This window comes from Pan troglodytes, chromosome 7, assembly GCF_028858775.2.
Source record: "Pan troglodytes isolate AG18354 chromosome 7, NHGRI_mPanTro3-v2.0_pri, whole genome shotgun sequence".
NCBI lineage: Eukaryota > Metazoa > Chordata > Mammalia > Primates > Hominidae > Pan > Pan troglodytes.
The window spans coordinates 100273779-100288298 of NC_072405.2; the positions used below are offsets into that span (position 1 = coordinate 100273779).

The 14520-nt window shown below is 36.6% G+C and overlaps 1 protein-coding gene across 1 annotated transcript in view; it reads left to right on the plus strand.

The window, feature by feature from the left end:
* DECR1 (2,4-dienoyl-CoA reductase 1) overlaps window positions 1–14520 on the plus strand; it is a 50678-nt gene that overhangs the window by 13941 nt on the left and 22217 nt on the right. The window contains exons 2-5 of the mRNA XM_001138969.4: window positions 1873–2075; window positions 3652–3709; window positions 3829–3915; window positions 5651–5798. Coding sequence (XP_001138969.1) covers window positions 1873–2075; window positions 3652–3709; window positions 3829–3915; window positions 5651–5798 — 496 coding nt within the window. The remainder of the gene's footprint in view (window positions 1–1872; window positions 2076–3651; window positions 3710–3828; window positions 3916–5650; window positions 5799–14520) is intronic.

Below are 14520 nucleotides of genomic sequence, written 5' to 3' on the forward strand. Positions count from 1 at the left end.
TACTGGATTTAAGTCTTTATTCCCTATTATTATTTATCTTTAAAAGCTAGCTACTTGACCTTTCTGTGCTTCAGTTTTTTTCATCTATAAAATAGAAGTAACAATTGAATTTACCTTATAGAGCTGTTTTGAGGACTGTATGGTAAATATTGAATCTACTACTTACTGTTGTTATTTCCTTCTAGTCTTTTTTTCTAAGCATATATTTTTATTTGTAGTTAAAAACATACTGTATATTTGTTTCTTTTTTTTCATTTAACATCACATTATAAACATTTTCTTGTGCAATTTCCAGTTGATGAACAGCCTCCTTCTAAATCATTGACCACATTTCTTATTCTTTCCTGAGGATAAATTTCAAGATATCCTGAACCAACTGATGACAGCCTATTTAGCTACAGGAATACTCTGGAAGGAAATGGTAGCTTCTGGAGTTTTAACTGGAGTGTTAATCTTGCCACCATGACCTAATGGAATATCACATAACCTCCCTGGTGTGACCATTAAGCTTAGCAGGATCTCAGAGAATAGACAGAGGAATATGCAAGCTGGTTATCAGAGAAGGCTCTGGAGCCTGTCAGTCAGTTTGAACCTTGGTTCTGCAACTTTGGCAATATATATATTTTTTATCACTCTGAGCCCTTTCTGTACAATAGGATAAAACTAATACCTATTTCATGTGGTTGTTTGGAAGATTAAATAGTTTGATATGTAATCCTGGCAGGTGGTAACTATTTAATGAATGTTAGCTCCTATTGTTCATTATATTAGATACCTAAAGTTTGTTTTATGATTAAATGCGAGAGAATGGCAGTGATGTTCGCATGTAATGTGAGTACAAGCTGTTAACATATAAAATAGGGCAATACAAATATTTTTTACTCCAAAATGGATTGATTTTCCTCCCATTTAAAGTAAATAACAGAAATGTTCTGTTTTATGTTTTGTGGCCAGAAGCTAGCATGGGAAGAGGCATTTGATTTAATAATCCTTATAGAGAATTTTTAACAATTTTCTTCAGTGATTCAAAGGTGGAAAGTGATTTTTGTCCAGATTATTCTTGTTGAAAGACAAAAATGCTTTATGTTAGTTTTTTAAAAATTAAATTTGGTCGGGTGTGGTGGCTCATGCCTGTAATCCCAGCTCTTTGGGAGGCCGAGGTGGGCAGATCATGAGGTCAGGAGATCGAGACCATCCTAGCCAACATGGTGAAACCCTGCCTGTACTAAAAATACAAAAATTTAACAGCGTGGTGGTGTGTGCCTGTAATCCCAGCTACTCTACTCGGGAGGCTGAGGCAGGAGAATCGCTTGAACCTGGGAGGCGGAGGTTGCAGTCAGCCAAGATCATGCCACTGCACTCCAGCCTGGCTACAGAGCAAGACTCCATCTCAAAAAAACAAACAAACAAAACAAAACAAAACCAAAAACCAAAACAAAACACAACAATTTAATTTAAGCAAAACACCTGCAGCTAATAATGTAGCATTTGTAGTGCTTACTATATGCTACACACTGCTCTAGGTGCTTTACCTGTAATAACTCATATAATCCTCACAATGCCATATGAAGAAATTTATTTTATTGTCCCCATTTTGTAGATGAAGGAACTGAGGCACAGAGAGGTCAAATAACCTGCTGAAAGTTACATAGCTTGGGAGAAAATTCTGTGCTATGTAGTCCAGCTCCAGAGCCTGTGCTTTTTAAATCAGAAAACAAAGAATAATAATTAAGTACAATACCAATATGTTTGCAGTGAGTTTGTGTTAATACAAGAATTTGATTACTATTAAATTCAAGAGCATGTTTTAAAAAATTCATCTGTTTTTTGGAAATATATGTATGCAAATTTAAATTCATTTTCCCCTTTTAGTTTTTCAGTTATGGGACAAAAATATTATATCAAAACACTGAAGCTTTGCAATCTAAATTCTTTTCACCTCTTCAAAAAGCGATGCTACCACCTAATAGTTTTCAAGGAAAAGTGGCATTCATTACTGGGGGAGGTACTGGCCTTGGTAAAGGAATGACGACTCTTCTGTCCAGCCTAGGTGCTCAGTGCGTGATAGCCAGCCGGTAAGTCCCTTACATCAAGCCTATTGGCGACGCTTTTGAAGAAACTGTTCATAGTATTGAAAACACTGTTCGCCAGAGTTGTTTGATTAGCATCTTAATCTTATATGAAATATTAGAAATATTCTTTAGATTATTTAAATACATCTTTTTGGAAAAAGTTAGATACTATTTGAGATGAAAGAAACAATGAAAATTGTGGAACTGATGTTTGGGTAAACATCCGCAATTTTCATTATTTTAATTTCCCCAATTCAGTGGTAGAATATTTCTTTTTCTGTACACGAAGATGAAGTTAAAAAGTACGACATGGAGCCAGGTGGGATGGTGTGTGCCTGTAATCCCAGCTACTGGGAAGCTGAGGCAGGAAGATCACTTGAAGCCCAGAATTTGAGACCAGCTGGGCAACATAGTGAGACCTTGTCTCAAAAGAAACATTTTTTTTTAAAGCACTATATGGAGGTTGCTTTGTCTTCAGTGGGAGTGATTATGGTTACTGCTTTAATTAATAATTAACCTTATACCAGGATAATTGATGCAGTACTTTCATTTTATTTTTTATTTTTTGTGAGGTGGAGTTTTGTCCAGCTCTTGTCGCCCAGGCTGGAGTGCAGTGGCATGATCTCGGCTCACTGCAACCTCCGCCTCCCGGGTTCAAGCAGTTCTCCTGCCTCAGCCTTCCGAGTAGCTGGGATTACAGGCGCCTGCCACCACACCTGGCTAATTTTTTGTATTTTTAGTAGAGACTGGGTTTTGCCATATTGGCCAGGCTGGTCTTGAACTCCTGACCTCAGGTGATCCACCCACCTTGGCCTCCCAAAGTGCTGGGATTACAGGCGTGAGCCACCGCGCCCAGCCAGTACTTTCATTTTCTATAAAATAAACAGGTATTTCAAAATATCTGTTATTGTGATGAATATAGGAAGGGTAAGACCATGTGGAAGGAATTTCTTCTTATTAGGCATATTCTGGTACCCTATAAACTCTGTTCCAAAGTCTGAGGCTTTAGAGACTGGTTTAAAAATCCACCCCTTCACCATTTTGAATGGTGTAAAATTTTAGGTAAGCCAAGTAGTCATCCAAACAACAGTTACTGTGTCATTTGCAATTGCAGATTGTCCGGAATATTTTTTGTTTTTACATTGTAATGTTTTTAAGAGTTTAAATATATTATTTTCATTTTAATAGTAATTTCTATTCGTAGTTTTTTTTGTAGAATGTGAGACTGCATGAATAAATGTAGTCTCTTTGAACCCATAAATTTAGTACAAAACCTACTAACATTATACCATGAATATATTTTCTTTGTAAACCTGGCTTATCAAGGAAATAATTTAAATCTGTGAGTAGATAATGTTAAAGTAAACTGGTTTAAAAGTGACTAATTCAATAAATTAGTATCAAATATATAAAAATGATCTAAATTTGACTTTTAGAAAAAATTCACATTGATTTTTGTATATAAATAACATCTATACTTTCTCAGAAATGCTTTTCTTTAAGCTATGGATTCTCTGTATTCTTCAATTTATGAAATTGAAAAATATAATATGAAGTCATACAAGGTGTTTATTTCTAGGAAGATGGATGTTTTGAAAGCTACCGCAGAACAAATTTCTTCTCAAACTGGAAATAAGGTACATTAAAAATCAGTTATTTAATTTAGATTTAGGAATTATAACATGTTCAAATAATTTGTTCATGCGTTTGGTTTAAGAAACCTGGAAAATGTCATATTCTTTTTGTTATTTTGCAGGTTCATGCAATTCAGTGTGATGTGAGGGATCCTGATATGGTTCAAAACACTGTGTCAGAACTGATCAAAGTTGCAGGACATCCTAATGTAAGTGTAGCAATGATGAAGCCAAAGTGCAAGACACTTGATGTTGATAACACCCACCAACGTGTACAAAGGAAATAAAATATTGATACTGATGTAGGACAGGCAAGCCCCAGTCTGGGGCTTAGCCTGGGAAGGTTCTTGGCTTCACCCAGGAAAGAATTCAAGGATGAGCCGGTGGTAGAAGAGAACAGCTTTATTGAAGCAGCAGCAGTGGAATGGATCTGTGACTGTTCCTTCAGAGCAGGGCAACACCATAGTCAATGTGCTGGGCATAGCAGTTGAGAGGCAGTTTTATAGTCGTATTTATACCCACTTTTAATTGCCTGCAAATTAATTAGGTTTATGCAGAAATTTCTAGAAAAGGGTTGGTAGCTTCTGAGTTATCAGTTCGTTGCCATGGAAAGGGCAGTAACTTGCTGACATTGCCATGGCAATGGTAAACAAACATGGTGCATTGGTGGGTATGTCTAAAGAGGGGGTGCTTTCATCCAGGACCTGGTTTAACTAGTCCTCATTCTGGTCCTGTGATGGAGCTCTGCCTCCAGAGTTAGGCCTGCCTCCTACCTCAATATGAGCAAGTGCTGTGTTGAGAAGCACCTATTTTCCATCCCTAGGAAAATGCCAGTTCTGCTAAAGCAAAGAACAGAGTAGGAAGACTGCTACACAACTTCCTTTCAGGAATACTTAAAGAATCCATTTATGATTGATCAGAAAACAAACTTGATTTCACTTTATTTAATAAGATTATGAAATAACAAGAGCAGTTATCCAAGAGTACAGCATTGAGTTTAAATGATTGATGCTTTTTGCTTCTCCTAGTAACTTTTGATTGTCTTCCTCAGTGGAGGAGAAAGATATAAACATGAAAAACTATAAGAAATTCAAAATTTCTCCTTTTAAGACCTGAAATATGCATCAATATTTTGCTGTTGCTTGGTACATTTATCGGAGAGAAGCCGTTTCTTCCAGTAGTCTCAAAGATAGCACTTTTCTATGTTAAAGGTATTTTCAGAACCAGTAACACTGAATCTCCTGTAGAACTAGCCAGAATCTTTACTGATGGTAAATAGATCATCAACCACAAGCTGCATTGGTTAAGTTAAACTAAAATGACACCAGAAACAAAAAGCCATTTCTTGAGATTCTTTGAAATAAAATGCAGTCACATGGTAAATACGTTTAATCTGTATTAATTTTCTTTTTTTTAACTTTTAAAATTTTATTCATTTATTTTGAGACAGAGTCTTGCTCTGTCACTCAGGTTGGAGTGCAAGTGGCACAATCACGGCTCAGTGGAGCCTTGACCTCCTGGGTTCAAGCGATACTCCCACCTCAGCCTCCCAAGTAGCTGGGAATACAGGCACGTGCCACCACACCCAGCTAATTTTTAAAACAAAATTTTTGTAGAGATGACGTCTCGCTTTGTTGCCCAGGCTGGTCTTGAACTCATCCCAAAGTGCTGGGATTACAGGCATGAGCCACTGCACTCAGCCTTAGTTTTCTTAATAAGAGAATCTACCCTAATTTAAAGATGGCTTAGGATTCTGAAATTTGGTAACTAACATAGGTTTTCACAGACTCAAACTACCAAATCTCATGGTATTGTTTCGTAGGTAGCTGTGGACTTCAACTTTATTGTATTATTTCTATTAATACATTTCAGAAACAAAAACCCTGCAGGGAAAATGTTTTTCCTCATCTAAAGTTTCTGTAACTTGCCTTGTTCATTTATTAGATTGTGATAAACAATGCAGCAGGGAATTTTATTTCTCCTACTGAAAGACTTTCTCCTAATGCTTGGAAAACCATAACTGACATAGTTCTAAATGGCACAGCCTTCGTGACACTAGAAATTGGAAAACAACTAATTAAAGCACAGAAAGGTATGTTTATTTGCTTTTCTCATATTTATTTGGCTTCTATGTGTGCAAGGTTCTGTGGTAAGCTCTGTGATACTTTAAAAGTCAATGAGACAGTCTACACTTGTACAACTCACAGTGTAATGGAGAAAAATGATATTTAAATAATTATCATATGTTACAATTTGAGCAGTAATAAATATATGTTTCAAGTGCATTGGCAATCCAGAGACAGGAATGACTAACTCTCCCTAGGGTCAGTGATCAGGTTGAGGAACAAGATGCAACTTAAGCTGAAAGTTCAAAGATCTAGATGTGGAGAAAGAGGAGGGAAAGGACATGTGAATGTCAATGGATAGAGGCCTGGTGGAGAGGAGGAGCATAAGTACATAGGGAATGATGAAAACCTTGATGTCATTAGAGATGGGGAAAGGAATAGGAAATGATTTTGGGAAGGTGGGTTGGAGTGTAATTGGGAGAGTTCTCAATACCAAAATAAGGAGTTTAATGTTAATTCTGAAAGAAATAGGAAGTATTTTTGTATAGATTTCCATTGAAGGTGGAACAAAGAATGCGACTTGATTGGAAAGGTTAGTGACAACAAGATGGATGATAAAAGGAGTGCCATTCAGGAGGATTTGATTTTTCTTTTAGCAGGTGGCTAGATTGCATGGGAGATAAAGTAGAAGACATTTAGAAGACAATAAGATCAACAGGCCTTATTGATTTGATGAGAGTATTTTTAGATGGGATGAAGAGTCTGGATGATAATACCAATGAGATTAAGGACACTGGAGGGAAAATAGATTTAGAAAGAACTTACTAGGAGAACATTTTTGTTAGTATTATGAATGAATTACTTTATAAAAGTTCATATGTACATGGATAGCAAACATGTCTAATGTATATATGTGTGTATATTCATATATATCTAGAACCAGCGTACATTTATTCACCTGACAGACACTTACTAATGACTTTTGGGTAGCAGGCCCTATACTCATGCTCAAAGCACAGAGGTGGACAAGACCCTGTCCCTGAATAATTTGGGGAACTTGAAGGTTGCGGGTATTTTCTCAGAGAAGGTGGAGAGTATTCTAAACAAGGAAAATGAGGAAGCGTTCTCATGCTCCTCAGAGGATGTCCTTTGAGGGTTGAGGGGAGGAAAGAGGGCATGGAGCTGGCTAGGTTCCTCCCTCTGTTCAGAAACCTTTGCCTTATAAGGTTCAATTTCTTCTTTTGTGCAGCGCAGGTGATCCTAGAACCAGCTTGAGATACGCTGTAGGAACAGAGAGAAGCTACAGAGGCACTAGCTCTGTGTGTGTGTGTGTCTGCTCACACACATACACTAATAGCTTCCATCCTTTCTATGCACTCATTGAAATTGAAATTCCTGGTTACTCATTTCCATGATGGCAGAATGGATGTGATTTATAATTGGATTTTGGATAAGTGTTTTATTTGATGTTTTTTTTTTCGGTGAGGGGCGGGAAGATGGATAAGAGTGGGAAGGGGGGACAGGGAAGAGTGTGACTCCTCTCTCTTCCCTTCTCTGTCCGAGGAACCTTGATCTCTGTATCTCTCCTGTGTCTCTGCCTCTGTCTGATATTCTCTCGCCCTACCCCTTGCTGATATCTCCATTTCATTCTCTACTGCTCTGCCTCTGTCAGCTCCTCATTTTTGGTTCTCTGTTTCTCTCTTCATCTGTCTCTTTCGTTTCTTTGTCCTTCTTTGCCTCTTTGTCTCTTATTTCTTCCCTCGCTCATCTCTGTGACCCTCAATTTCTGTCTGACTCTCCCTTCTTTCCTCATTATTGTCTTTCATTTTAACATAGACTCTGATCTATTTTTGTTCATCACATTGGATTAAAATTCTATGGGCTTCATTAAAAATATATTAGATAAAATATCTTTTTAAAAGATGGAAGCCAGTTTTTATTCTTCCAAGATTCCTGTCAGTTATTGATGCTATAAGCTGACAGAGTTTGGAGAACTTGGACCACTCAGCTGAGGGGAGTACGCGGTAAAGGATTTGTTCTGGTACTGGATCGACAGTCAAGGAACTGAAGCGTGACATTTTTAACAATATCATGTCTTCCAGTCTCTCAATGTGGTATCTCTCACCATTTATTTAGGTCTTCTTTAATTCCTATCAGCAGTGTTTTACATAGGCATTGTACATGTTTTGTTAACTTTCTCCCAAAGTATTTAAATTTTTGGTGTTATTGCAAATGGCACTGTTTTCTAAATGTTATTTTCTAGGTGTTTTCTTGTAGTATTTAGAAATACAATGGATTAGTTTTGTGTATTGATGTTTTCCCTAGGAGCTTGCTAAACTCACTTAATGGTTATTACAGTTTTTTTTTGTTTAGATTCCTTTGGATTTTCTGCATTGGTAATACTGTTGGTGAAAAAAAGACAGTTTTTATATTTTCCTTCCCAACTGATAAGCCTTTTATTTTCTTTCTTGCCTTATTTTATTGGATGGGACCTTCACTAAAATATTGAATAGGTAAAAACTTAGATTCTGCTGGTTCCTAGTATTAAGAACAAATCAAATACATTTCCTCCTGATGCCAGGAGGAAAGCAATTAGATTTTCATTATTAGTTATGATTTACCTGTAAATTTTCATAAATATCCTTCATCAGCTTTAGGAAGTTATCTTCTATATCTAGTTTGCTGATAGCTTTTTTTTATTATTATACTTTAAGTTCTAGGGTACATGTGCACAACGTGCAGGTTCGTTACATATGTATACATGTGGCATGTTGGTGTGCTGCACTCATTAACTCATCATTTACATTAGGTATATCTCCTAATGCTATCCCTCCTCTCTCCCCCAACCCCATGACAGGCCCCAGTATGTGGTGTTCCCCACCCCGTGTCCAAGTGTTCTTATTGTTCACTTCCCACCTATGAGTGAGAACATGTGGTGTTTGGTTTTCTGTCTTTGCAATAGTTTGCTCAGAATGATGGTTTCCAGCTCCATCCATATCCCTACAAAGGACATGAACTCGTCCTTTTTTATGGCTGCATAGTATTCCATGGTGTATATGTGGCACATTTTCTTAATCCAGTCTATCACTGATGGACATTTGGGTTGGTTCCAAATCTTTGCTATTGCGAATAGTGCCATAATAAGCATACATGTGCATATGTCTTTATAGCAGCATGATTTATAATCCTTTGGGTATATACCCAGTAATGGGATGGCTGGGTCAAATGGTAATTCTCGTTCTAGATCCTTGAGGAATAGCCACACTGTCTTCCACAATGGTTGAACTAGTTTACAGTCCCGCCAACAGTGTAAAAGTGTTCCTATTTTTCCACATCCTCTCCAGCACCTGTTGTTTCCTGACTTTTTAATGATCGCCATTCTAACTGGTGTGAGATGGTATCTCATCGTGGTTTTGATTTGCATTTCTCTGATGGCCAGTGATGATGAGCATTTTTTCATGTGTCTGTTGGCTGCACAAATGTCTTATTTTGAGAAGTGTCTGTTCAAATCCTTCACCTACTTTTTGTTGGGGTTGTTTGATTTTTTTCTGGTAAATTTGTTTAAGTTCTTTGTAGATTCTGGATATTAGTCCTTTGTCAGATGGGTAGATTGCATAAATTTTCTCCCATTCTGTAGGTTGCCTGTTCACTCTGATGGTAGTTTCTTTTGCTGTGCAGAAGCTCTTTAGTTTAATTAGATCCCATTTGTCTATTTTGGCTTTTGTTCCCATTGCTTTTGGTGTTTAGACATGAAGCCCTTGCCCATGCCTATGTCCTGAATGGTAATGCCTAGGTTTTCTTCTAGGGTTTTTATGGTTTTAGGTCTGACATTTAAGTCTTTAATCCATCATGAATAAATTTTTGTATAAGGAGTAAAAGGAAGGGATCCAGTTTCAGCTTTCTACATATGGCTAGCCAGTTTTCCCAGCACCATTTATTAAATAGGAAATCCTTTCCCCATTGCTTGTTTTTGTCAGGTTTGTCAAAGATCAGATGGTTATAGATGTGTGGTATTACTTCTGAGGGCTCTGTTCTGTTCCATTGATCTATATCTCTGTTTTGGTACCAGTACCATGCTGTTTTGGTTACTGTAGCCTTGTAGTATAGTTTGAAGTGAGGTAGTATGACGCGTCCAGCTTTGTTCTTTTGGGTTAGGATTGTCTTGGCAATGCGGGCTCTTTTTTGGTTCCATATGAACTTTAAAGTAGTTTTTTCCAATTCTGTGAAGAAAGTCATTGTAGCTTGATGGGGATGGCATTGAATCTACAAATTACCTTGGGCAGTATGGCCATTTTCATGATATTGATTCTTCCTATCCATGAGCATGGAATGTTCTTCCATTTGTTTGTGTCCTCTTTTATTTCGTTGAGCAGTGGTTTGTAGTTCTCCTTGAAGAGGTCCTTCATATCCCTTGTGAGTTGGATTCCTACATATTTTATTTTCTTTGAAGCAATTGTGAATGGGAGTTCACTCATGATTTGGCTTTCTGTTTGTCTGTTATTGCTGTATAGGAATGCTTGTGATTTTTGCACATTGATTTTGTATCCTGAGACTTTGCTGAATTTGCTTATCAGCTTAAGGAGATTTTGGGCTAAGATGATGGGGTTTTCTAAATATACAATCATGTCATCTGCAAACAGGGACAATTTGACTTCTTCTTTTCCTAATTGAATATCCTTTATTTCTTTCTCCTGCCTGATTGCCCTGGCCAGAACTTCCAACACTATGTTGAATAGGATTGGTGAGAGAGGGCATCCCTGTCTTGTGCCAGTTTTCACAGAGAATCCTTCCAGTTTTTGCCTATTCAGTATGATATTGGCTCTGAGTTTGTCATAAATAGCTCTTATTATTTTGAGATACGTCCCATCAATACCTAATTTATTGAGAGTTTTTAGCATGAAAGGCGGTTGAATTTTGTCGAAGGCCTTTTCTGCATCTATTGAGATAATAATGTAGTTTTTGTCTTTTGTTCTGTTTGTATGATGGATTACATTTATTGATTTGCATAATGTTGAACCAGCCTTGCATCCCAGGGATGAAGCCCACTTGATCATGGTGGATAAGCTTTTTGATGTGCTGCTGGATTTGGTTTGCCAGTATTTTATTGAAGATTTTTGCATGGATGTTCATCAGGGATATTGGTCTAAAATTCTCTTTTTTTGTTGTGTCTCTGTCAGGCTTTGGTATCAGGATGATACTGGCCTCATAAAATGAGTCAGGGAGGATTCCCTCTTTTTCTATTGATTGGAATAATTTCAGAAGGAATGGTACCAGCTCCTCTTTGTACCTCTGGTAGAATTTGGCTGTGAATCTGTCTGTTCCTGGACTTTTTTTGGTTGGTAGGCTTTTAATTATTGCCTCAATTTCAGAGTGTGTTATTGGTGTATTCAGGGATTCAACTTCCTCCTGGTTTAGTCTTGGGTGGGTGTATGTGTCCAGGAATGTATCCATTTCTTCCAGATTTTCTAGTTTATTTGTGTAGAGGTGTTTATAGTATTCTCTGATGGGAGTTTGTATTTCTGTGGGATCGGTGGTGATATCCCCTTTATCATTTTTTATTGCATCTATTTGATTCTTCTCTCTTTTCTTCTTTATTACTCTTGCTGGCGGTATATCAATTTTGTTGACCTTTCCAAAAACGAGCTCCTGGATTTGTTGATTTTTTGAAGGGTTTTTTGTGTCTCTATCTCCTTCAGTTCTGCTCTGATCTTAGTAATTTCTTGCCTTCTGCTAGCTTTTGAATGTGTTTGCTCTTGCTTCTCTAGTTCTTTTAATTGTGATGTTAGGGTGCCCATTTTAGATCTTCCCTGCTTTCTCTTGTGGGCATTTAGTGCTATAAATTTCCCTCTACACACTGCTTTAAATGTGTCCCAGAGATTCTGGTATGTTGTGTCTTTGTTCTCAGTGGCTTCAAAGAACATCTTTATTTCTGCTTTCGTTTCGTTATGTACCCAGTAGTCATTCAGGAACAGATTGTTCAGTTTCCATGTAGTTGAGCGGTTTTGAGTGAGTTTCTTAAACCTGAGTTCTAGTTTGATTGCACTGTGGTCTGAGAGACAGTTTGTTATAATTTCTGTTCTTTTACATTTGCTGAGGAGTGCTTTACTTCCAACTATGTGGTCAATTTTGGAATAAGTGAGATGTGGTACTGAGAAGAATATATAGTCTGTTGATTTGGGGTGGAGAGTTCTGTTGATGTCTGTTAGGTCTGCTTGGTGCAGAGCTGAGTTCAATTCCTGGATATCCTTGTTAACTTTCCATCTCGTTGATCTGTCTAATGTTGACAGTGGGTTGTTAAAGTCTCCCATTATTATTGTGTGGGCGTCTACATCTCTTTGTAGGTCTCTAAGGACTTGCTTTATGAATCTGGGTGCTCCTGTATTGGGTGCATATATGTTTAGGATAGTTAGCTCTTCCTGTTGAATTGATCCCTTTACCATTATGTAATGGCCTTCTTTCTCTCTTCTGATCTTTGTTGGTTTAAAGTCTGTTTTATCAGAGACTAGGATTACAACCCCTGCTTTTTTTGTTTTCCATTTGCTTGGTAGATCTTCCTCCATCCCTTTATTTTGAGCCTATGTGTGTCTCTGCAGGTGAGATGGGTCTCCTGAATACAGCACACTGATGGGTCTTGACTCTTTATCCAATTTGCCAGTCTATGTCTTTTAATTGGAGCATTTAGCCCATTTACATTTAAGATTTATATTGTTATGTGTGAGTTTGATCCTGTGATTATAGTTTTTTTAAAAAAAAATCGTGAATAAGTATTGAATTTGTTAATATAAGCCTTCTTTCTATATTTATTGAGATGGGTATATTTTTAAGCCTGTTAATATGGTGAATTACATTAATTAATTTTTGAATATTGAACACCATTGCATTCCTAGGCTGAATCTTCCTTCGTTTTGGTAAATTATCCTAGTTATATATTGCTAGATTTGTTTTGCTGAAATTTTCTTAATGCTTACTTTGTCATTTTCCAAGTGTTACTTTTCATTGAGCTTCTTAGCTTCTGTGCTTTCTTAGTTTAGTGATTAGGATTTGAGGGGAGTTTATATGCAGATGTTACCTCGTCCTTTGCACCTGCTCTGGCAGCTTTGTCCAACAGGTGATATGTTGGCTACAGCCTTGCTTTGTGAAATTGTTACTTTAACCTGAATCCAACAAAAGCCTCTTATGCCACCATCAGAGGCATATTATATAAGTGTTCAACATAGTGTGATACTCTTCATATTTGGATTTTTTTTTAGAATCTTAAGTTACTTAACATTCAAGTTAAAACGTTGGCCTCATGTCTATTATTGTCTTAAAATTACATTTTGATTGTATCTAGATAAAACTATTTTTCTTAAAAAATTTTTTTGGTTTTCTTGCATGTATTTATTGAAAAAATATATGACAGCCTACTCAGATATTGTACTTGATTTTGGACTAGCTTTGGTGTTGAATCACATGGATTACTTTATACCAGAAAGCTAGAATTCCTTATACCTAAGAACATATGAGAATTCTATAGTGATTCCCACAAGTTGTATATTAAATAAAGGTATATGATGTAACAGGTGTTGGAATACAGAACAAGCAAAATGTGAAATATTCTTTTTAAAGACATTACCTAATTTTAACCAAATTTTCACTTATTTTTACTTCCTTCTTTCCTTCCTCCCTCCTTCCCTTCCTTCCTCCCTTCCTTTCTTTTTTTCCCTTATAAAACTCTTTCCTTCCTTCTTTTTTTCTTTCTTTCTTTCATATCTAATGTTTATTGAGTGCTTATTTTGTATCAGGCTTTGTTCTAAGTGCTAAATACTTATTAACTCATTTAACACTTGCAATGACCTTGCAAGTAAGTGCTCTTTTATTCCCATTTATAGACATGGGTGGAAACTGAGGTACAATCTTTTTTTAATGTAGGAAGTGAATTTTTAACACTCACATTTACAGATGAGAAACTATGGCTTATTAATTACCTAAGTGTTAACTATTACTATTAAAATCGACAATTGACATAATTTAAAAAATTAGTTGTTGTAAGTGGTCTAGTAGAGAAAAAGAAGGAACGGTGACTTTTTATTGTAGTCATAGTCACTTAGTTTACACCTGATACTTGGACAGTTAGTGAGTGACGATATTTTACTGTTATTCAGCTTTTTCATCTATAAAATAGACTTGATAATAAATTACTACTCCAATATTTAGTAACAGAACAAGGTGTTAGGTGTAGAAGCCTCATGAAAAATATAAATTGTTTTACAGATGTACATGCGCTTTTTCTTACATGTGAATGGACATCCGATAGCCTAGCTAACATAAAGACTTTGGTGGAAGTAACTTTTAAGAACCTCAGAGAATTTAAAACTAAGAAGTAGAAGCAACCCAAGGAAGCTTGAACCATATGGAGCTTGTGTTGGGGAAAGGGAAAGAGTGAAGTGAATAATCTTACCAGCAGCCTTGTGATAGAGGAAGAGAATAAATGTAAATCACCAACTGAAGAAAGAATAAAAACAAAGGACTGTTTTAGTTAATAGAGAAGAAGAAACAGTTTTCAAGGCCAGAGGCCTTGGAAGCATTGAACTAAGTAAAGTACATTATACTGTTTTTACAGTTCAATTAAATTATCAGAAAACACAAGATTTTTTAACCATCTTGCTGTTCTTCTGGAGTCCCTGATGTGTGAACCGTAAACACAAGAATAAATTTCAAAACATTCCTTTTTCCAACCCATAGACATTGTACTTGGCCAGTTACTCT